At 38.3% G+C, this 24,870-nt stretch overlaps 1 protein-coding gene across 1 annotated transcript in view; it reads left to right on the top strand.

The window, feature by feature from the left end:
* DNAH3 (dynein axonemal heavy chain 3) overlaps positions 1-24,870 on the top strand; it is a 2,217,123-nt gene that overhangs the window by 339,433 nt on the left and 1,852,820 nt on the right. The window contains exon 3 of the mRNA XM_044089509.1: positions 2,240-2,462. Coding sequence (XP_043945444.1) covers positions 2,240-2,462 — 223 coding nt within the window. The remainder of the gene's footprint in view (positions 1-2,239; positions 2,463-24,870) is intronic.

The following is a 24,870-nucleotide window of genomic DNA, read 5'->3' as shown; positions in this document are numbered from 1 at the left end:
ACTCAATGCATGTAAAGAAAGGGGTAATGAAAAGTCGGTTTATAAGCGCATCAAGGTTAACCAGTGAAGACCTTGTTTTTTTTGAACAAGGCACATGAACAAGTTTAGTTTTTTCAAGAAAAATGTTATCCAGAGAATATTGTTCGCAATGTGTTTATAGAAGTGTTACAACGTAGAAGTAAATTACCAGTAACTGTTGTATGGTTAATAACAGGAGAAACGCATAACAAGGAGGATATGTTAATAGTTCTGGTTGTGTTTACTAGTGATAGCCATGGTGTGAAAAAAGATTACAGACAAGCAACAAAACATATTTAGAGGTCAAGAAGCATTATCAAATGTAAATGAGAAGCCCAAGTTTGCAGACAAGAGAGTAGAAAATATTAAACCCATTTTGTAAAGTGGGTAATCTTTAGAGACAAAAGTAAGAATTGGGAAGCCACTTGACACCTATTCATGTTTTGGTTGTAGACAATGTAAATATATTGCAAACAGTCCATATGTGAATAATATTTATGCAGGCAAGTCCGTAGGGATACAAGGGTGATACAAAAACCTTCTCCATAACTCTGAAAGCTTCATTACTAACCCATCTCCTCAGTTTTTTTTACCTCAGTTTGTATACAAACCCCTAAATCATCTTTGACTGTATCTGCAATTCAGCAAAATCCAGCCCCCTAAATCCCTCACCATTTTCTTTGTAAGCTTACCTCTACATCCTATCGAAGTCACATAGGAGTATGATGACTTCTGGCTAATAGGACCGCTGTCTGGTCATCCACTTTCCCCTATGCCTTGGTAAGCACCACATCCAGAGTTCTAGATTTTCTGCTACAGTCTTACACTAATTTGTCTAACCCTGGCATAGTCCAAAACTTCATTAAACTTCTGCTAATTCGCTGATTTGGTGTCCAAAGTCTTAATCTGTCATGGTAGATTCAGATCCTTATGAATATAACCATCTTCCCCCTAGCCTGTCACTCAGTCTCTCATTTTCCTCCTTTGATGTGTTGGAATATAGATCCACTGTATAGATCCACTAGCAGTTCCTGATAAAGTAAAAGTATTTGGTCCCTCACCACCGTTCCCTGCCAACCTGACCACACACACACACACAAAACTGGAAACCTACAGAAATCATTGTACTTACAGCCGTACTCACAATTAGTGCCATCTGCTGTGAGTGGTCATGTGTTTGACAAAAAGTTATACCACGTCATTTGAATGGAGTTTGCTGGAAGACAGGGACATTAACTTTCAGTTGCCATTTCTCATCTCCAATCACCGTTCAGTTATATTGTCTCTGCAGCCAAATGCTACAGACATGATACAGCAACAACCTGTCTGAATGGGTGGTATTCTACATAGTTAGTACTTCTCTGTCTGGGGAAGGGTACAGAGGAGTTGCTTCCCAGAAAAAAAGGTTATTTATTTTTGTGTTTTTTGATTTAAGTAGAATTTTCTATTTTATGTTAACATGTAGATTTCTTAATTTGCGTTATTTCCTTAATTTGCAGATTAAATGGCTGTGGATTCCTGTTAACACATTTCTACTCTGTTGGGAAAGTGAAATATCCATGTGTTCCCATAGAACTGTATGTTACCATACTTAATGGGAATTCTTTTTTAAATTAACTTCTCTATTCAAATGGGAATAAACAGGAAAGATGTGCATATGTGAAATATCTGCTGACAATGTGCTACAGGTGTGCTGGTATCTTCTACTACTACACCTTCAGTAGATAGTGCATACTGTTCCTTATAGTTTCTACATCAGCAAGGCCACCAGATACGTGTGTGTGTGTGTGTGTGTGTGTGTGTGTGTGTGTGTGTGTGTGTGTGTGTGTGTGTGTGTGTCTTAGCCAAGTAAAGTCAAATCTTATGAACTGTGACCCCCAGCCTCAGAAAAACTACTTTTGATTTGTTGGTAATTATCATGTAGTACTCTTTTGTGTATTATTAGCATTTATTATTCCATATTATGTGTTGACATCAGATGTGTGGCCTGCAGAATATTGTTAAAAGTTGTGTGGGTCTGGTATTTCATTCACAGAACCTGGCATTTTCATTGCTTTTCACATTTACCTTAACAATATGACATCCTCGGTACTTTATAAACCATAGATAGTTTGTACATAAATATAATTTATTGAGCTTGTATGAAAATGAAAAATATTAAAAACTAAGGTGCTTCATTTGCTTGGAATAATAATTTCCTGTTTTATTACTTAACTTTTAGATTATCGTAAGGCACAGTGATCACCCACCATTAATGCAGCGCATGTCATGGCCTTTAGCAGTGCCATTTAAGGAACAGCGTTATCATCGCAGTCCAAGTGAGTCCATTGCCAATAACTATACACCCTCTGCAAGCAATCTGAGGCTAAAAGAATTACCAAAAGGTGCATCTTCTCCAAGAGCAAGTTCAACCCATGGATCAGTTAAACAGAGATCCATTTCACGTATCCTAAACTTTAGAAAGCTTTCCTGTATATCCTTCATAAGGCTGACTTAATTTGGATTGGTTATTCATGAAATCCAATATTACATTATATGCAAAATTTAAAGATACAGCTGCATGAATGCTTATGAAAGTGTACTTATAAGTAGTAGGAAATGCCTGTAACACACTTTTGTATTTCAATCTTAAGCCATTTGAAGCTTAGATGATTTGTAGCCTTGCCGTCTGTAAAGAAGAATAAACATATTTGAGAGTCTCCTTATGTTTAGGGGCTATTGACTACTGAAGTAACTAACCTTCTTATTTTATGATAGCATGTATGTCATGGGATTTCTATCTGATTAATGAATATGGTGCATTTGTGCACATCTGTATATAATTACAGTACCAGTAAGAGGTTTCAGGTTATCTTTTTAGGTAATTAATGTTGGGTAGTCACATATGACGTGGCTGACAAATTTAGAAGGGATGGTAAATGCTTTTGGGAGAGCACTGAAGTACATTTGGTGGGGTACAAACCCCATGTACCTGACAGACGTAAGCAAGATAGCTGCAAACAGACGAGACAACTGCACTTCTAGTTGACTCAATATTCTGCATGAACCGTTCCTGTGTGTGCTATGTCCTTTTAGAGGCTATGTACTGTTAGCAGACTGAGTGAGTATAGAAGCCAGTTCCTGTTGACTAAGTGTGTGATTGCATGTGTGGTGGAATCATCTTAAACTCACTGAGAACCATCTGACATTGACTATCTAAAATTAATAGACCTACTTTAAGTCTCTTTTTGTTCACAGTCAGACAAAACTGTTTGCTGCTCTTCAGATAACAAAATGCAAAGAAAACTAACAGAAATTGCACAATTATTCTTTTAAAATGAATAAAAGAAGTAATCATACAATATTTTCTAAAAATATTTACAGTATGAAACTGCAGTACCATATGCCATGTTTAAGACAATAATCTGTGTGTGGGTATATCAGGATTTACCCACAGTTTGTGTAGTTTAATCATGATATTGAAGCCTGAGTAATTAAACAAAGCCAACCATGGGTAAATCCTGATATACCCACAAACAGGAGCGTATTATTGCTTTTATACAATGACGTTATTTAAGGAAGAAATTGCTTATCTTTCTTAAATAATGTCCTTGTATAAAGGAATTTCAGTCTTCCATGTTGTCTGCTGTAGACTGATGTACTGTGCATGCATATGAGATTTGCATTCCCATGCTTACACAGTATATCAGTGCAACGCAGAAGAAACAACAGAGAAAAGAGAATCTCTGTTGCTGTATTTTTTTTTAATGTTTAAAAAAAAAAATCAGGATTTTAAGAGAGAGAGTGGGGAAATGCAAGGAAAATCAGGTATGTTTCCGTTTCTTTAGTTTTGTACAACATACCAGATTTTTCTCGTATTTTGCTGTCTACCAGCATATGCCAATATAAAGTCTGGCTGCTTAGTGATACTTCAGTGGTTAGATATTTTTCAACTGGTATATCCTCGATTTACAATTGGCATGCTGGCTGGGTTGTCCAATCAGAGTGCACGTTTTTGAATAGCAAGGAGCAGTTATTGTATAATCTCCTTTCTACATTGCTATCAAAAGATGCAAAGGCATGAAAATAAAATGACTTACCTGATATGGTACTAATAAAGCCCTAACATCATAACCTATTTCTGCTATTAGTCTCAATGACACAGCCTCTTTTAGGTTACACTGAGAAGGCGAATGGGATGCATAGTGTGTTACTTGGTTATCACTACTTTGTTGCCTTGTATCTTTCTTAACTTTAGTGTTTTGTGTTATCTGTGCCTGGAGTATGGAAATGTAGTGCAGATTTTACAAATACATTTCTTTTTTGCTGTGTATTTTATACCCTGATACACTGGCAAAGCTGCAATGATTTTATCATTTTTTTTTGACAGTACATTCAACCAGAGTGTATAGAATTATGTATGAGAATTGATCAGGAATGTGACTGCAACTTTGTTGCAGATTTCTTGATTCTAAAATATGATGCTACTGTGGCAGCAATGTGTGTTCTGCCTTGCAGTAATCTAACCCCTGTGTGGAAATGAAAGTTTAGTGACTGATCAGGCCATAGTTGTAGGTATTTGAAAGGGAAGTTGTCTCTATAAAATGGTTCTGTATGTTAAGATAAAGCATAGGGGCTTGGCAAATTTTCTGTGGAGTTCCAAAAAGCATAGTTTTGGTCTAGGTGGGGTTGAGAAGACATTGGTAGAGCTCGTGTAAGTCTGATTGGAGTTGGTATTGAATGTTGATGTGAGAGCGACCTGATCGGTAAATGACTATGTCATCAGCATGGAGGATAAGTGGGAAATGAGGAAGTCACAAGGAAGATTGTTAATTAATATGAAGAAGACAAGGGGGGAAAGAATGGATCCTTATGGTACATGCTTGGTAATAAATGCAGATTCTGATTGGGAGGATCCTATTTTACCTCTGAGGCATCTGTCAGTGAGGAAGTTTTTAAACCAGGGAGTGGCGTCTGGACTGATACCAAGTTTATGTACTTTGGTTTGGAAACAATACTGGCCAATGAGGTCATAATGCCTTTTTCAGGTGTTTAAATAGGGTATCTGTAAGGAGGTCACTATGAGTTTAGCAGAATATCATCAGTTATGGACCAAAGTGTTGTCATAGTATTTTGTCCATACCAGAATCCATATTGTTTGGAGGAGAGCAGGTGATGGTGCTGGATATAAAAGGAGAGAGCTGGGTGTACGCTACCTTTTCAAGAAGTGTGCCCAGAACTGGGAGGATGGATATTAGATGATAGTGAGATGTATCTTTTGGATTAGGTTGTTTGGGAGGGGTTTAATTAGAGCATTCAAGAAGTGTGCCCAGAACTGGGAGGATGGATATTAGATGATAGTGAGATGTATCTTTTGGATTAGTTTGTTTGGGAGGGGTTTAATTAGAGCACTTTTCCAAATCTGTGGCATGATTTTTGTGTGAGACATAGATTATATATGTGGGTGAAAGGAAGACATAGATGCTCTCTGCAGTGATGTATGAACCAGGGGTTTATGTTGTCAGATCCAGGAGGAGTGTCAGTTGAAATTTTTTTCAAGTAGAATAGAGACTTCTTTGGGACGTATGCATTTGAAGTGGAAGAAGTGAATGAGTGGTGGTGAGGTGGGCAATGCAAAATCTGTTAGAGGTGTAGAGTTTATTGATATGAGATTTTTTTTTAATTCTTTAAAGAAATCTTCTGGAAAATTAAACATTGTTTGTAGACAGGGTATCATGAGGATGTTTTCTTCCTGTAAATAGATTAACATCTTTCTAAATATGCTTGGGGGAATGCAAAAGGATAATTTGTTTGGAGATTTCTTTTGTACCTTCTGATGGACTTTTTGGCTGGGTTACTCAAGACTTTAAAGGCAGTATGGATGTCAGTTGTGGCGGTCTGTTTCCATTTTTGCCATTAGAATTAAAAGATGTTTGAGTCCAGTGGATAGCCATTCAGTTTTGGTGGGTTTATAAAGCTTTTGGATAAGAAGAAAGTTGATTAGGCTCACAGCTGCTGTATTAGGGTTATGTAAGGAGAGCGTATGGTTCCAGTTGTGGGCTGTGAGAAAGGTTCTGAGTTTATCTATATTTGTGCTGATCTGGTTTCTGAAGGCTTTTAATATAAGTGGTAGGTTTGTAGGATGATTGACAATAGTGAAGGTGATTGGGCAGTGGTCACTTAGTGATTGCCGAATGTTTATGTTGGAGATGGGGTTTGGCATATTTGTAATAATCATATCTAGTGTGGAGTGTTTAGAGCACCTGAGTTTAAATCTTGTTGGTTCTTTTATGAGTTGAAGGAGACTTGGGTCTGTTAGGAAAATACCCATGTCAGATGAAAGAGGGCCAAGAAAATTAAGATTGAAGTCACCTAGAATGATTATGTTAATATTTTTGAGACAGTAAATAATGATTAGTGATGAGTGGTTTGACTTATTTAGGGAAGCAGGGAATGGTAGATAGGATGTAGAGATCAGTAGTGGCTTGCCTTTGTGAGTTGGAAATTTTAGGAAAATCCAGTTAGGACTGGTGTCTGAGGAGGAGTTTCCTTGGGCAGTGACTCTTGGGTTTAGGTTATTTCTGTATATAATTAGAGAGCCTCCACCTGATTGTTTGCCTGGTCTGGCATCATTAACATAGTTGTAGGAGGACAGAAAGTGTTTGAAGTTGGGGGAATCTTTTTCTGATCCAGTATTTTGTGAATGCTTGAATGTCTAGGTTGTGCTGGTAAATAAAAGCACTTATATGGTCTGGTTTGTTTCTGATGCTATGTGCATTGAGGAGGGCATAGGCCAGACTAGTTCTTATGTTGAGGAAAAGGAGTTGTTGGGCCTGGGTTGGGTTCAATGTTATGCCTAAGAAGGACTATACAGATTATGGAGGATAGCCTGAAGGAGGTCTTTGGAGTTTAAAGCGGAGACAAAAATGTTTCTGAGTCTTAGTAAGCATATAAAAGAGTGATCCCAACAGTGGTGAGCTGGGGAATAGGTTTTGTTTGATTACTGGGGTGCAGTGGTGGTGGTTTGTTGATGTGGAAGTTATGAAAGTGGGAGTAATACATAGTGATATAATGATTGGTTATGTAATCATTTTATGAAGATGTTTGTTACTGGTTGTAGGTGGTGAGAGAGATGAAGAATAAAGAAGGAAGTGGGGGTAGAACAGAATAAGTTGTGGAAAGAGGAACATTTTACTGATTGTGTGTTGTGTTTTTATAGGAAATTGTAAGTGCGAGTTAAGACTCTAAGTATTATTGAAGTACTTACTATGAGGGCAGTGAGATAAGAGGGTTATGTAATATTATGGTGTGTCTTGAGGCTGTGACAGTGGGTAGAGATCAGAACACATGTAGTGGGTGGTCTAGGGTATGGCTGGGGAGTTGGGGTGGTGGGAGCAAAGTGGAACATGGCTCCTATTGTCTTGGGAGTTAATCAGTCAAGGCCTGTGTCTAGCAGTGACAAATGCATGAGTTGTTCAGAAATGAGAGCTTGGAGAAAAGAGGCAATTCAAGCAATATGTATGTTGTACCACCACTTTAATGGATTAGGTGAACCCTAAACAGAATGTTCCTATTGAGATGAAAGTGTTTTGAAAGGAAGAGTCAAACTCAAGGAAGAGAAAGGAAGAGTCACAGACCCTTTTTCATATTTTGTCCCCAAAAGATGTGAAAAAAAATCTTGCAATCCCAGATTGCTGGGTATATTAACAAATATAGCCAACTCGCTTATTCCATTTCAAACAGGAAGTAATACCCTTATGGTACTTTATTCCATTGCTGATAAAATGTACTCTGGTATGGAGCAAAGACATTTCACATGGGGAATTTTCAGTGATGTAAGGAGGCCTTTCAAGAATGTAGATCATAAAACTCTCATACAAAAACAACTTAGACATCTTAAATTTACTAGGAATTTGACCAAGTAATAGTACATTCACTATACCAAACAGGAGTAGTTTAACTACTCCTAAATGTGGAACCATTAGTATATGTGTCTGTTATGGTTAAGTGCTGGGGCCCTTGCTCTTTTCACTGTTTATAAACAATATAACTACCCTGTTATGTGAAGCTTATGACAAGGGAAGAAGGGCCAAATCTGTTTGTAGTTGATTTACAGTAAACCGGCTAGCGCTAAAAATTACCAAGAATGGTAGTATTTTTTTACACAAAACAGAAGCTCAGAGTAAGGAACCCCTTAAATATAACAAATTTTGGCAACAGCAAAATAAGTATTATGCAATCATCTAAACATCTGGGTCTCTTATTGGACCCAACGTTAACTTTTACTCCACAGACAAGTTATAACAGATAATCTCTTTTTTAAAACAAGAAAAATCTTTATTAAATTATAATTTATGACGTAGGAAATCATACGTTTATATAAGTGACAAGTTGCACAATGCACTTTTTAGCATTTAACTTGAGCCCGTGACTTTGGCACAATCATTGGTTTGAGTAAGACTTTCCTGGAGGGTGTCACTAGGGGGATTAATGAATGTGGCCAGTTTTCAGTTATCTGCAAACTTTGTTAGCCACATGCCCTTTGTTTTGGCTTGTACTTCTGAAAAGTAAATTCCAAACAGGAGCCCCAGCCCCAGCCCCAACCCCTGTGGTAATTCACTGGTTACAGGTCTGAAGGTGGGTAAAGAGTGCCCTAATTTAATTGTATGTTCTGTTGGTGAGCCAGTTTGAAACCCACCTGACCGTAGACTGGCTTATGTTCAGTTGGGTAAGTTTGGAAAAACACCAAACCAGCACTAATAATTCAAAAAGCAGGGCAAAAAAGGCTTCCACACACCGAAATGCTTTAGTTCCACGTGTTCTGAATTTTAGCTGTGATTGGTTTAAGAGTATTTAAGAAGCCTAATGGCAGTTTGTTCATTTGTCTGATGAAGTTTCTTTTTATATGTCAATGGAACAAAGCACTTACCCTTTTGGATTATTTTTAACTGCTGTGTTGCTTTTTTATGTACTGCATTTGGCTGAAGCAGTTTTTAGCTGGACTACTTGGAATTAAATCATTTTGGAGTGTGGAAGCCTTTCTTTGCTGTGCCTTTTGGATTACAGTTGGGTAAGTTTGTTAATAATACCTGAGTGGGGAATGGTGTTGAAGGTCTTCGCTAGATCTGAATAGGCAGTATCCACAGTTTTGCCTTCATCCAGGGTTTTGGTGACTGTGCCTACAAAACTTGGTGAACTTCTTCAAGACAATCTCCCTTTGATGAAACCAAACTGGGATGGATCTAGTGTTTGGAGTCTCCTATATCCTTGTTGATAAGGTCCATGATGATTCTCTTCATGGCCTTGCATATGAGGCTGGTCAGACTTATGGGTCTGTAATTCCCAGAGTCAGCAGAGGAACCCCTTTGTGGAGGGGATCAATGGCAGTTTTCCAGTCTGCAGGAACATACCCAGTGCTTAGACTGTGGTTAAAGAGGCACTCAGAGCTACAGCTAACTCTTGCTTTAATCAATTTAGGATGCAGCCAGGGATTTTATCTGGTCCCATAGAGATGTGTTTTTAGCCTTGGAAAGGGCATTGAGGACCTGTTCCTTAAAGATTTCTGGGGGAGAACATGTAGGTGGGATGTCTTGTGGTATATTAGGCTGAGAGGGGGGGAGAAGTTCTCACTGAACCTGTCTGCCAGCGGGTTAGCAATATCACCAGGTTCAGTATATGTTGTGCCATTTACAATACCTTCTGTGCAAGTCTGGGATTTTCCTTTGAGACTGCAGATGTAGCCAAAGAATGCCTTATGGTTACCCTTGGCTAGGGTGGCCAATTTAGATTCGTAGTTGGCTTTGGATTTTTTCACTAGGTGTCTTATTTGCTTATTTATGCTGATGAGGGAGTTGTGTGAGTTTGGGGACCATCTCCTACTGCTTTTAGACAGCAGTTTATTTTTCCTGTTTATGGCGGATGTCCACCAAGCAGGTTTGTTCTTACATGAGGAACTTACTTTTATCCTGTCAGGTACAGCTGAGTTGATGCAGCTGTGAAGGTGTTTATGCAAGGCTTTGGTATAAACCTCGGCATATGTATTCCTGACATCAGTAGGGGAAGGGGCTATGAAACTAGTAATATTGTCTTGTAAGAGATTATAGTTTGCCTTGGAGACATTTTTTAGTCTAATTCCAGCGGGGGAGGGTCAGATGCTATTGTTACTTCTAGCGTGACTGACCTTTGGTCAGATCTCACTAGAGATGACTGTACACTTGGGATGGTGCAGTGATCACTCATGTTCTTAAGTGCTAGATCCATAATGTTTGAACCCCTAGTGGGGGTGCCCACTAACTGGTCCAGGGAATTAGAGTTTACAAAGTTCAAGAATCTCTGGGCGACTGCAGTGGTACAGGTCTAGTTAGACCAATTTATTGATTGGTAGTTAAAGTCTTCCAAAACCAGGGTTTTTGGTGGTATATTGAGGACTCCAGAAGGTACAGGTAGGCATTGTGGGTGTCCTGGTTCATGGGGGGGGGGTCCTAAAACTGGCAATAATTTGGAGAGGAGTTGTACTTAGAGTAGTTTGAGGGACTCATTTAGTCTTACCTATCTGGAGGAGTATTTGTCTTTAATAAAAATTGATATTTCTCTTGCTCTGGATTTCCCACTCTCATTTGATGGTCTGAGCAAGTGAAAGCCGTTGTAACCCGGTATGGCCAGGGTGCTATCCACAGCCTTGAACCAGGTTTCTGTGACAGCACAGACGTCAGCATCCTGAAGGTGAGGGCAGCTTCCAAAGAATGCAGTTTTAGGTTTAGACTCACAGCGTTTAGCAGCATGACCTTGATGTTGGTTTCTGAGGAATAATTTACATTAGAAATTTTGTACTTGTGACATTGCCTAAAAATGGTACTGGGGGGAGGCAAGAGACTTTGCCAGAAGCCGAAATCCAAGGGGTGACAGGTGAAGACCGTCCCTAACAAAGCATCGAGGTCTATCAACCATATTATCCCCGGCAGACAGGAACTGGATCCCCTTAGAATGACACCAGAAACTAAGCCAGTTGTTGAAGTCCATCATCTTTTGCTTGTATTGTGGCATCATCCTAGATGAGGAGTTGTTCACACCAACATGTACTATGAGAGAGTCATAACAGTACTTGCTGCTGAGAGACTTGAGTACATGTGTGATGTTCCGGATCCTGACACCAGACAGACAGCTAACCGTGACCTTCTCCTTATCCAAACAGGAGAGTGACACATCAGTGTGTCTCACAAATAGAATCACTTGTGACTAGTACATTTGGTTTTGTGTTACTCTTTAATGGCTCACTTGGTGAGATAGTGGCATGTGTGTTTTTATGCGTACTGTGTTTATCTTCAAGTGAACTTTGTGTGGTGTGCTTGTGTTTGAGGCATTTCTGTGCTTTGGGTAGGTTTTTAGAGAGGACCTCTGCATATGTGGGGTTATGTGTTGGTAGCATGATAGGTGAGGGTGGTGAGAAGTGAGTGCTGACCACCTGCTTTGGGTCAGGTATACTGACTCGTGAGAGAAGAAGCTTTGATTCTATGTTTTTTGTAGATGCACCTCTAGCATGTTGAGTTGGAGTATCATAAAAGAAGTTGGTTGTCAGTGTATATGAGGCAATTTCTGCATTGGCTCAGGATGCCTAATTTGACCAGGTAGGCAGGAGAAATGGTGAGGTATTGTTCTTCCATAGTGCTAGGTAAAAGGTGTGGTTGGTAAAAGAGATTGAACAGAAATGACTAGTTGTGGATCCTGTGAGAGGGTAGTCCACTAGTATAGATGAGAAGAACTAGAGAGGGTAGCTCAGAGGCTGTACTGATCTGTAGACCGATAGGGTACACAACAGTAAACATATGCCACTAGAAAACAGACCACAGCTATGGGAAAATTAATTTAAATGCTCCTGTAGCCGCCAGCACTAATTGCAACTGCATGTTAGTGAGCTTTAGTGCCTGGTGTTGCATGTCTTGCAAACCCACACAAAGGCAGGGCTTTTAAAATAAATGAAAAAAACCTTACTGCTGGGCAAAATAGCCAATCAAAAGCTCAGAACAGACCCCCAGACCAACAGGCTTCAGTGACTGGGTATCTAGCCATTCACCTCCTGCTGCATGGGTGCAGAGGGTCCAATCCAGAAAAAGGTTTGCTGGGGATTAGTGCTCAATATAGATACAAGCAGAACTAGACACAGCAGAATTTGTGGCTAGTCTATGCTACACAGTACAGGTGCCCAGAATACAAGTTAAATGCAGAGGTTGAAAAATAGGCAAAAATTACAGTAAAAATGCAGAAATAATCAACAAAAACAGTGATGACAGTTAGCAAGTGCAGAAATACAAGCAATAATGCTGTTATCCTTAGCTGTAAGCCTTGGATGTCTCAGATGCAGATAGCAGAGTACTGGCTGGTTGCCTAATTCAGTGGAGCTTGGTTTAAACAATTGCAAACCTGTGCAAATATGGGGAGTTAAATGAAAAAAACCTCACTGGCGGGCAAAATAGCCAATCAAAAGCTCGGAATCGAGCCCTAGCCCAACACGTTTCAATGGAGTGATGGGGATTAGTGCTCAATTCAAATACAAGCAGAATTAGATCAGCAGAATCTATGGCTAGTCTATGCTACATAGTACAAGTGCCCAGAACACAAGTTAAATGCAGAGATTGAGAAACAGGCAAAACCTGCAGTAAAAATGCAGAAATCAGCAAAAACAGTAATAGCTATCAAGTGCAGAGATGCAAGCAATAATGGTCTAATCTTTAGTTGTAAGCCTTAAATGGTTCAGATTAGTGGTGAAAATAGCTTCTATTAATTAGTGCCAGCAAATGGGAAATGCCTCCTGCAGAAAATTAGGAAAGAAAATGGAGATTATTCAGAAAAAAAATATCACCACAAGCACTGTTTGGGCAATGGTGTATTGCCCAATTGTGAGACAATGATACTATGTGGTTCAGAGACTTGATAGAGCAGCATTACGCAGCATCTCATTTGCAGCTCATTATCATGTCTCTGAACTGAACACTGCACTGTTACTTACCTGCACTAGTCTTTCTCCTATCAGCCTATGCAATGTAGTGGCACAGGCACCTTCAAGCATGTGCACATACACATACTGACACTGATGTATACTCTCACACACACACACCACTTCGCAGTACTTGCCTCCTATGACACTACCAGCCCTAGTTCTTCCATTGAAGTGAATGGATGTATACCACCCAAAGACAGTGTACACCATTTATCTTTGCTCCCCAAATACTGTGGTAGAATGATTAAAAAATCCCTCTACCAAGCTATTCAGATGATATTTATGGGGGAGAATACATGGCTAATTAGTGGTAGCCATGTTCCTGTTCTGCTAAATTAGCATACATATTTGCTAAAGGGACCACTGCCTGTGTTACAGGCAAGCGCCTTTGTATTACTGTAGGAATACAGCAGTCTTTGAATCATTGGAGGCTAATGCACTGTGCAAGCCTGCTATGAACAAGAGTATGTAGTATGCTAGGAGTTTCTGAAGCTTATTGAATGATTATTCAGATTTTAGGAAAAAGGTTTACCTCAAGCAAGCATGTGGTTGTACCTGCTTCCATATAAATGGCACAGCAAATACCCTTATACATTTATTCTGTATAGTAAACATGGAAAACAGCATGCTACTTTGTTTATGGGAGTTAATTCAGATGTCATGTTAGGATTTTTTGTATTAGGTAATTATCCAAAAGTTTTGCTTTTTCTAAAGGCAACGTGGCACATATCAGGGAAAATAAAATATGTTTTTTCAAAATGTACCAGTTGCCTTCATGATTTTAAAGAAATTACTACCATAGCTAGTTATTAATCTCACATGTCCTTTCCCTTGTTTCAGATCTATTCAGTAAGTGGTCATGCCTGTTCATACCATATTTGTGTGTGTGTGTGTGTGTGTGTGTGTGTGTATATATATATATATATATATATATATATATATATATATATATATATATATATATATATATAGGTTTATCTCCATAATGTCAATGGCGAACCCACTTCCACGAATTTTGAACTACCCCTTCACATAGCTCTCAACCTTCCATTTCCAAAATAAGGAACGCTAACCTTCAGAATGTGGAACAAACAGGCAAAATGTGGAACACACAAAAATGGCTTACTAACAAACTCTACTGGCTATAGATGGTTAAAATAAAATATGCTTATATTTAAAAAAAAAAAAAAATGAATATATGAATTATATGACTAATTTACCATTACTATTAATTAAAAAATTCAATTCACTGTGTGTGTGACAGGCCCTTTTTCAATGTGGAACTTTTGAAGAACATGAAAGACCCCAAATGTGAATGGTTCCTCGTGTAGAGATATAGGAAACAGGATAGGTATGCCTCTTCACAAAACCTCGGACGTCGATATTCCGAACTGCAAAATCTCACCCCCTTTTTGACCCATGTTAGCACTTGTTTGTAGGTATGCTGTGTTTTTTTTACTTTTTAGTTTTATCGGCTTTCTGAGGCTTTGGCGGTATGGGTTTTGCAGAAATGGTTTGACGTTGTGCACGTTTGACATTATGAAGGTAAAAAAGCATATATATATATATATATATATATATATATATATATATATATATATATATAGATATATATAAATAATATTTTTGTTTATATAACCCTTTGTCTTCAAATAATCGTCCATTTGTTTCATTTCAATTTCATGGTCCATGTCAGTACTAGATATTCTCTTCAGTTGCATATATTGCAAGTTTAGTAAATTGTTAATAATATGCCTACAACTATCCACATTCAGAAATGAATTCTTGCTGAAGGATTTCCTAATGTAGAGATGTGATGAAAGACCCATCTGTTAAACTTAGAACCTTTTCATCCAAATATTCTATTTCTTCTAAATAATATTTCTCTATAAATACTATACGTCATCTATACAGGTAGAGATAATTTAGGTTTTTCATCTGCCACTGATAATGAGAATGAATTTGGACTTGGATAACCATCCAGTGAATACGTTTGCAACACAACCCTTAAAAGAGTAGACTGCAAACACAGATTTTGGCAGCAACAATATAACAAGAGTTTCAAATTAACATGCCTCAGTAATGGATGATCATTTTTTCTACTGATAACAGTGTGGTTAATTTGTCTTCTATGTCTTTAACTAATGAAATAAAGCTTTTGAATGAGGATTTGGGATATGCACTTACTTTATGTTCATTGTATTGATCACAGCCGCAGCAGCCTTAGTTATGTCAGTTATATCCTGTCAAGGGTATAACTGCCAGACAATTTCCAAAGCTTCAGGGCACCTTCCATGTACCCAAACAGTTAGTCATCTTGAGCTAAGCTGGCTAAAAGACAAATATGAGCACCAGTGCTTCAGAGCTTTACTGTAACTGAAGAGTATGCTCATCTGAGGCATTCAAGGATCGATGGTTGGCTTGTGCTATTCCTTTGTTGGGCAGATAAGTTCCCTTTGGGGTTTGTTGTTTGTCTTTCGGCTTTTCCCGGTTAAGGGTCGCCGCAGCGGAATTCCGGTCCGCTAATGATTGGCAGTAGATTTTCATGAACGCCGAGGTGCCAGCTCGATATTCAACCTTCAGCGAAGGCATGCCTATTTACGCATGTCTTTTGAATGCCCGCCCAACCGTGGGGAGGACATGCAGACTCCACACAGAAGGCACTCCCCGCACTCCAGCCAAGAATTGAACGGGAGAACCTCTTGCTGTGAGGCAACAATGCTACCGCTGCACCACCGCAGATGTGAAAAAAATAAATACACATTTAATAATTTTGCTAATTATTTATACTATCCTCTTCAAAAAAGTTATTTTAAAGCTAGGAGTTTGTGTTTTAATGCACTATCAAGAAACTGTACTGTACTTTTAATTAGAAGCATTTTTTTTCCTGTCACTTTAAAAATTGTTTAAGGTAACTGAAAAATAGTTTTCTGTTGAGAAATTGTATTAATTTTACTTTGTGGGGTTGGCATAGTGTTTTAAAGTCCTTTGTAGTGTGTTTGAATTGGAAAAGTGACTTTTAAATACTTATTTAAATTTTTTTCAGGCATTTGCAGCTTGTTTTCTCTGGGAAAGAGGCCAATTTCCGGATTGTGGAACTGAGTGACTGTCCCAATGTCAGTCCTCCTTCTAGCCATAAAAGAAAATGTTAAACAAACAGCCTTTGCCACTTCAGCAGGCTAGCAAGTTGCCTCAGCCACAGGTGGGGGTGACTCTTCTGTGGCCATTTGTTGTACTTCAGACTATTCATCTTTTACCTGGAATCCCTCTGGTGTAGCACCTAGAGCCACTATGTACTGGAGTTTAGTTTCATCCTCTGCAGCTGTTGGGGTTCCCTCAGTGGGCAAGGGAGAGATACTCTTCTTGGTCCTGGGAGAAGGAACAGGGAAGGCTTCCCTGTTTTGTCGAATGCTGTGTCTGTCCCTAGGGAAGCTGCTGTTGCTACTAATAACACTGCTGGCTCCATTTTTCCTGTCAAAAAGAAGCAAAAAAACTAAGAATGTATCTATTTCTCCTCAGATTTCCTTAGACCAGAGTAGCTTACTGGGTCTGGCTCAGGGTTTAATTCAGGCTATTTATCCTTCTCTTAAGGTAGTTTCTGGTAAAAGAAAGAGGAATACTTCCTTTCTTGAAGAAATTTGAGATTTTTAATCTAGACAAGAGGATGAAGGGACAGCTACAGGGCTTTCTTTTCAGATTTCTGCTTCAGACTCAGAGGAGAGCTAAGTTTCTGATTCTCCCTTGGGGGGGGGTTCTCTTTCTCTGATACTATTCCTAGAATGTGACCGTGTTTTCAGTGGGAGGACACAGGTTTGTCAGTCCCTCAGAAACTACAATGAGCTGGTACAGAATGAATTTCCAGAACCTGTGCCATTTCCTCCAGTTTTATCTGCCTTGGAGGATTGTTGTGTGTTACTGCTTGCAATTTTCCTGACCAGTCACCCAGCTGCCCCTAAAAAGGCAGATAGGATGTATAAAGTTCCTCATTCTTTTAAGTATTTATACACTCTTCCCAAACCTCATCCAGCAGCTATACCTTTATTTAGTCTTTCTGCTCCAGAACACCTAGATAATTCTAATCCTACTATTCCTGATAAGGATTGGAAGAATATTTATAAGTATGGGAAAAAAGTGTATGCTTTTGCAACTTTGATTTTTCAGAATTTTGAATTGTCAGGCTCTTATGTTAAGATTTGTCTTGACTTAATTGTGAAAGTATGAGAAATGCTTTCTCTGCAGTTTCTTCTTGTTAGGTAAAATATGCTTTATTTAAATAATGTAATTTCTTCTGTTGTTCAAGTCACTGCTCATTATATACAGTGTGTGTATGTGTGTATGACTCTGTTGATACTTCTTCAAGGGCTAAGGCCACTGGTAATGTTTTGAGGTGGTTTCTCAGAACCATACATATGATATTAAAATGAAATTTTAAATTCTCCTTTGAATAGAGATTTTGTTTTTGGCCCATCTGCAGCAGAGGTGATCAAAAAGAGTGATGGAAAGAGTAAGCTGATGCAGAGAATCGTATAAGATTTTTCAGTCCTCCTTTTCCAAATTTTTCAAGGGATTCTCTAACTTTTCATCCAGTTTTGGTATGAATCAAAATAAATCTCAACAAAATGCATGTAAACAGATATTTAAGAAGAAATGACAAGGGGGTTCCAAGAAAAATTCTGGAAACTCCACAAACCAAGGACAGTCCAACAAGTCAGAATGACTATTTTAGGAGACTTTGTCCCCCCTCTCTCCCTTCCTGTCTGCCCCTTTTGCCTTCAAGAAAGTCTGAAAGTCCACTTTCTTCTTTGACATCGGATAGTTTCAAACAAATGGGCTCTGAAGATCATTCATCAAGGTTACAGATGGCAATGGGAGGAAATTTCTCTTTTCTAGGGGTAATTCCTCATCCTCCAGACCATACTCTTTTATTTCCATCTGTCCTTCATGACATGCTGTCTCAGGTGGGAAATGGGTTTTATTTAGGGATGTTTTTAGTGTCAAAGAAAGAAAATCTTTGCAGACTAGTTCTGGATCTTTCTTTCCTAAACCCATTAGTGATAGTTCCCAAATTTGAAATAATATCACTTTACAACCTATTATCTCTTCTTAGTCATTCTAGTTTTTTTGGTAACACTATATGCAAAAGTTGCTTATTATCACATCCCTACTCATTCAGATTTCAGCCATTTCTTAAGGTTTTGTGTTTCTGGATCACATTATCAGTTCTCTGCCTTACCCTTTGGACTATTCACTGCATCAGAAGTGTTCACAAAGGTGTCAGTTATACATCATTGCTGACTGCAGGTTATTCAAATTTCTCTATATTTAAATGACTTGCTTATCTTTGCATAGTCTTTTTCAAAGTGTCAGGATTCTCTCCCTGTTGGGGAAGAGATCCAAGCTTGGATTCCAAGAGACCATTCAAAGTTTTTCTTGGCTTTGTCTCAAAGAACTGAGTTGCTATGATGTCAACAAGTATACCATTCAAAGAGCTATTCTTCCACAGGAAAAAATACATCTATATCTGTTTCTAGGGTTTTCTATTCAGAGTTTGGTCATTAGGAGGGAATGCCTCAGGGTTATAGGTCTAACAGCTTCTATGATTCTCATGATACCTCTGGTAAAACTCCACATGAGAAAGATACAGTGGTATCTGAAGTCTCTTTGGCCCCAGCACCAATGCCCTTTGACTTTTCAAATCTCAGTTCTGGGGTTTATCAGAAGAGAAATCACTTGATGGAGACAACAGATATCCATAAATCCAGGTCTTCCTTTCTCTGTCCCTGTTCCAAACCAATCAGTCACTTTGCTTGGAGATCAGTTTCAGGAGGGATAAAAGTGCAAAATGTGTGAGACACCAAGGACAGATGCAAGCATGTAAATGTAAAAGAGATGCTTGCCCTGATTGATGAACTCAAGTCTCTTGAATCATTTTGGTCCCTAGGACCTCTTCAAGTTGATGAAGACAATACCACAGTCATGTGGTACATCAGCAAGTAAGGAGGAACCAGATCATAACCCCTTTGCATGCTAGCCATATTAACTTACTATGAAGACATCCTATGTTCCATCAGATCAAAATTATGTGGCAAACAAGCTAAGCAGGAAAAGGACAAACCCTCATGAATGGAAACTAGATCAGGGGACCTTCCAAGATTTGATCAATATGTGGGAAGTTCCTCAAGTAGACCTATTTGCCTCCTCTCTGAAGAATCGGTTGGTGAGGTTCACCTCCAGGGCTGCATGCAAGAAGGCCTGAAAGGCAGATGGCTTTTGTTTTCCGCAGACAAGACTGTTCCTGTATGCTTTTCCACCCTTTCTGCTAATATCCAAGGTACTTCTGAAGATTTAGATGGAATCCTCCAGATCATTGTGAGGACTCATTTCTTGCACAGGCAGCAGTGGTTCTCCCTTTTGGAAATGACCAGGGGCAGTTGCCACAAACTTCTTCATAGCCTGAATCACACAAGAAATGGGGTGCTTGACATCCCCTCACCAGTCAACTTCAATTGACTGTCTGGATGATAGGATCTTAATTCTTTTTAGTCACCTCTTTACTGAGGACTTGCAGCAGATACTAATACAGACAAAAAAAACCTGCTACTAGAAAGTCCTACATTAGCAAATGGAAAAGTTTTTCAGTTGGTGGTACTAGCATAACCAGCATACATTCAGGACTAGTTATCTGGTTTTACAGTATTTTGGAAGTTACTATCCTATCACCTTTCTTGCTTCTCTGTCAAGGTTCAACATGTCTGCCATGGATCATCCTCTTTCAATGCAGTCTCATGTCAAAATGTTTTTGAAAGGGTTTTTGCATAAGAGGTGGTCCCCTTTGGGATCTTAGTTTTTGTGTAAGAGAAGGTAACACATGCTCCATTTGAATCAGCTAACATGGCTAACTTGAGGTTCTTTACATGGAAAATGGTTTTACTGATTGCTGTGATCTCTGCAAGAAGAGTGTCCAAGTTGCAAGCTGTTATGATGAATCAGCCTTATTTCATTTTCCACAGGGCAGGGTTTCTTTGAGAACTAAGCCTTCTTTTATGCCTAAAGTGGGATCATAATTCACTTTAAGCTAAATTATCCATCTCCTTGTTTCTTATCTGAATCTAAAAGTGAGGGTAAAAGGATACTCTATACCATGGATGTCCACAGATAACTCCAGTACTATCCTGACAGAACTAAATTTTTCAGATATTCAGTGTGTGTTCATTTTTTGTGAACATAAGAGGGAGGTACAACCTGTCTCAAAACAGACTATTTCAAAATGGTTGCCTAAGGCTATTACCTTTTGTTATACTCACCAAAACAAAACTATTACAGGCATGGTCAAGGTCCACTCAACCAGGACCTTTGCTTCATCTATGGCTTTTTGGAAAGGATTGGATTCCAGATGTAACCTAGAAGTATCAACATGGTCCTCTGTACATACTTTTACAAAGCACTATACGCTTGATTCCCTCTCTAGGTCTAGAAGGGGCTTTGCAATGATCATTCTTTAGGGTCTTCTAACACCTCTCAAATGTAGTAAGCTACTGTAATCTGTCCATATAGCTAATGTTACTGCAGCAGTGATCAATATGATGAACATAGTTCAGTTGTGTAATAAACTTACCACAACAGTAGATGTTTGAATGATCACCATTGCATTAGCGGCTCTCTCCCTCCATCTCTCTCTTATTTATTTGCATGTTTTTTATGCCAGGATATGGTCAGTCTACCTCTCTCTCTGTTGACAGGAAAGCTCTGAAGAGATTGACACTCAAACTTGTCTTTCAGTTAGCACAGTTTGGACATGTTGAAGGTGCTGTGAAGCTTTAGAAGCTGGTTGGTTGTTATATCCTTGGCAGGATATAACCCATATACAGTAGACAGTGGCGGATCCAGGAATTTACAAAGGGGGGGGGGCACAGTCTGGTTAGTTAACTATCGGGGTGGAAGCGGGAAAGTGAGACACTAGGTTTGGTGGTTGTGAAAAGATCACCTTAAGAAGCTCTGACATGGTTGGAAAGACATCAGTTTACATTCAGTTGCACATGATTTTGCTGTAAGTATGGTAGTAGAAACAGGTAATTCCTGTGCAGCACACAGCACATGTACAGATAAAGTTCATAGATAAATATTAGGCAAATCAATCATCATCTAAATAACTTTGGAAATTAATTAAATATTCTAATTCCATTTCTTCTAGCACATACAGAATGCTATTCGTACCCCACTTCTTTGGCACCTTAATGCTTCTTTCTCCCCAAAAGTCCAAGTGATAAAGGGCAGTCCACACTCTCCTCACAACATCTAAAGCAATACTCAAGCATCTACTGAATTATATAGACTCACAAGACCATCAAGAATTGAAAATTAAAAATATGAAACAACGAAAGTGTCTTGCCAAATAAAAACAGGACTGTTATAAGTTATCCAAGTGATAAACATTCTTACTGGTACTGCAGTCACTAGTATTTTTCACTTCGTAGGTACTGCTACAGACAGCAAGTAATACATATGGAAACTTTTATCAACGGTTTGATAATGACGCTCGACACCAGGTTCATAAAATATGCTTCATCTTCCAAAGCATTATAAAGTTCTGGCACGTACAAAGGAAACATTAAGAAATGCGAAAGTAAACCAAGTGTGACACTTCATATATTTGTATACCTCTTATTGAAAAGAAGGACTGAACCTAAATATGAGCCGTTTAAATTATACAGAAAATGAGACGATTCTCAGAAAACCAAACTATACTAGAATATGTGTTCCTGGAAACCTCAGGTACTCTTTAACACTTTGATAGTGGATATTTTTCAGTGACGAATCATTAACACTATGCAACTCAAAACATGCCCATTGAAATATTGCACTGAACATGCAACACTGAGAGGTTATTATCCAAATAACATGCTTGGATATTAGTTGGACTGACTAGCTTCCTAAGATTAAAATAATCCGTCTCTTTCCACATTTTATTCTTTAACCACATATTATGAGCAAGGAACAGAACCGCAGCTCCCAGACACCTTTCTGTTTAAATTTTGTCCAGAGCTGTATGGACCACCGCACACTTTGCTGTGTACAAACTGAGGAAGAACTCAGATGCTAGTGTTCATGTAAAAACAAGCTTCACTCTAGCAATATACCTTTAAAAATGTAACCTGAATTGGTTTTGCCTAATGCACCTTCAGCAACTGAGGAGGGAAACCTCTCTGATCTCTTCCTTTGCGCTTTTGTGCTGCACATCCTGCATGTAGGCACTTATAATATATACACACACACATACATGCACACATTGTGTGATTTTATACATATATATATATATATATATATATATATATATATATATATATATATACACACACACACACACACATACAATCAGTAAAATAAAGAAAAAATGAAAAACTAGAAATGCTACTGTAACTGGTAAGAAAAAAAAATGGTCAACACACTGTCAAGCACCATTACTGTACCATTAGCAGAGATTTAAAGAGTGTACTTTAGGATTTGTGCGGGTCACTTGCTGTGCTGTCATAAGCCAGTGCTAAGTTGGAAGCAGAAGATAATGTAGAATAAAGTGCAACAACTTAGTACTGTTTGTATATCACACAGTACACACCATTAGTAATAGTTATGAATACATGCTTTGAAATATTTTGGGCAATATGATTTTTTTCTTATAGTATAAAGATTCTCTTATAACTAAAATACGTGATGTGGAGATGTGACTCATGAGGTTATGACAGCTGATGGGTAAGAAGTCATCGGTGATGTCCTGCAGAGTCAGGAGCAATTGAGAAGGAGGTACATAGACAGATTGGTATGAATGACCAGGAACAACTTGCACCACCCACTTTTGGGATTTTTTTTTCAGATGTCAAGAAAGTGACGTTTCTAATTGAAAACATGAAACTTTTCATGGCATGTCCTACACTCAACCAATGAGAAATACGTATTTCCCCATTGTAGAAGTTTTAGCTGCTTTTGTTGTGTATTGTGTTTCGGATAAAGGTAATATTTTGGTGTTATATGGTGTTTAAAATAAATAGCTTTTTAAACTAAATATCAACTTGTTGGGTTGGAGCTTTACTGTCTGTAATTAGGATTATTCGTTTATCAAGTGTTCCATGGCATATTATGTATTGGTACAACATCGGCCTGAAATCGTTTTATTTTATTTTTTTATACAGCTTGATGAATGGTTAAATCCCAAGGATCATAAATCCTTTTATTGTGAAGTCTTCTGTGGTGTTTTATCACGTTGATGAGCAATTTCTTACTTGGAAAGCAAACATCCGTCTGCTCAGTTTTCTTATTTGAGTTTAATTCATGTGTCTCTCGACTGTCCAGGTTTTTACCTGGACTTGTAGGTCTGTTCATCATAAAATCTGTGGTTTTCTGGCGAATCATTGAGGACTGAAGTCACTAAAAATTATAAAGACGTTTGAGTTTCAAACTCCGAACCCTTCAGAAAATGCGAAACCTATTATAACAGCAATATTTAAAATCTGACCCTATTTTTGTCACTTTGTCCCACCATTATATCTGAATAAGTTAGTTACTGATTTGTGCTAAAAGGTTGAGAGGTATGGTTTAATTACATAATAAAACATATCCGACAGCATTTTAATGCTTGAACTTCTGCTTGCGTTTTTTTTATCCCAAACTGTTATTTACGTGTTTAAGACAAGTCTGCTCACTCATCCTTCTCCGGACTAGTTTTTACACCTACTGCTTCCGACCAAAGGCCTGAAGTTCCAGTGGAATCTCTGTGCACTGCTGTATGAAAAGAGTAAATTGTTTTGGCACATGTATTTTGCACTGTGTAGAGAAGTCAGTCTGACGGTTAGATATGTTTGCTTTCACAAGAACAGAAACAGATCACCCAAGCAGAGCATAATTAATTATTTATGTATAATTTGAATTGTTACTGTTAGTAAACTACTGGATTACAGGAATTCCACTGATTTTGTAGCACTATTAGGTGTCAAAAGTCAAAAGAACTACAATACCTCAAAGCGAGATCACTCCAGTAGCAGTAGTTAATAAACTTTGTCGAGCTAGTATATTATACAGTAAAATATCTCTATTATTTTAAAATTGAACAACGTCTTCTGACAACAGCTTACACAATGATTTACTGACAGCTCTCACCAATGCGCCAAAATTACAAGGGAAGATGCAGTTGGAGGAGGACCGTTATAAATGTTATTAAAATAACAAATCAACCAATCATCTGACTGCAATCTCCAATCACATCTCCACATCTCTGATGTAGTTGGCGTGTTGGTGACAGGATTCTTCTTGAAAGATGCACCTGATTTTCCAAAAAAAAAAAAAAAAAAAAAAGTTGAAAAAGGGGCCGGTGGGCACCCATGCCTAAATCCACCACTGGTGGATATAAAAAGTTTCCACACCCCTGTTAAAATGTCAGTTTTTTGTGATATAAAAAATGAGACCACAATAAATAATTTCAAAACTTTTCCCACCTTTAATGTGAACTATAATCTGTACAATTCAATTGAAAAACAAACAAATCTGTTAGGGAAAAAATAAAAAACATACAATTCGCTGGTTGCATAAGTGTGCACACCCTTAAACTAATACTTTGTTGTGTGTGTGCACGCTTAAACTGATACTTTGTTGAAGCACCTTTTGATTTAAGTACACGATTTAGTCTTCTTGGGTACACACCTGCCATCAATTAAAGAGACTCTGATTAACCCCAAATAAAGTTCAGCTGTCCTAGTAGAATTTTCCTGACATTTACTCAGTTGCCTGCTACAGCAAAAGCCATGGTTCGCAGAGAGCTTACAAAGCATCAAAGATATCTCAGTGTTGAAAGGTATCATTCAGGAGAAGGGTACAAATAATTTTCCACAGCA

Source organism: Protopterus annectens, chromosome 12.part0 (assembly GCF_019279795.1).
Source record: "Protopterus annectens isolate FY-2018-M chromosome 12.part0, PAN1.0, whole genome shotgun sequence".
NCBI classification, from domain to species: Eukaryota; Metazoa; Chordata; order Ceratodontiformes; family Protopteridae; genus Protopterus; species Protopterus annectens.
Note: the sequence above shows the minus strand (reverse complement) of the source record. Positions and strands in the feature narration are given on the sequence as shown.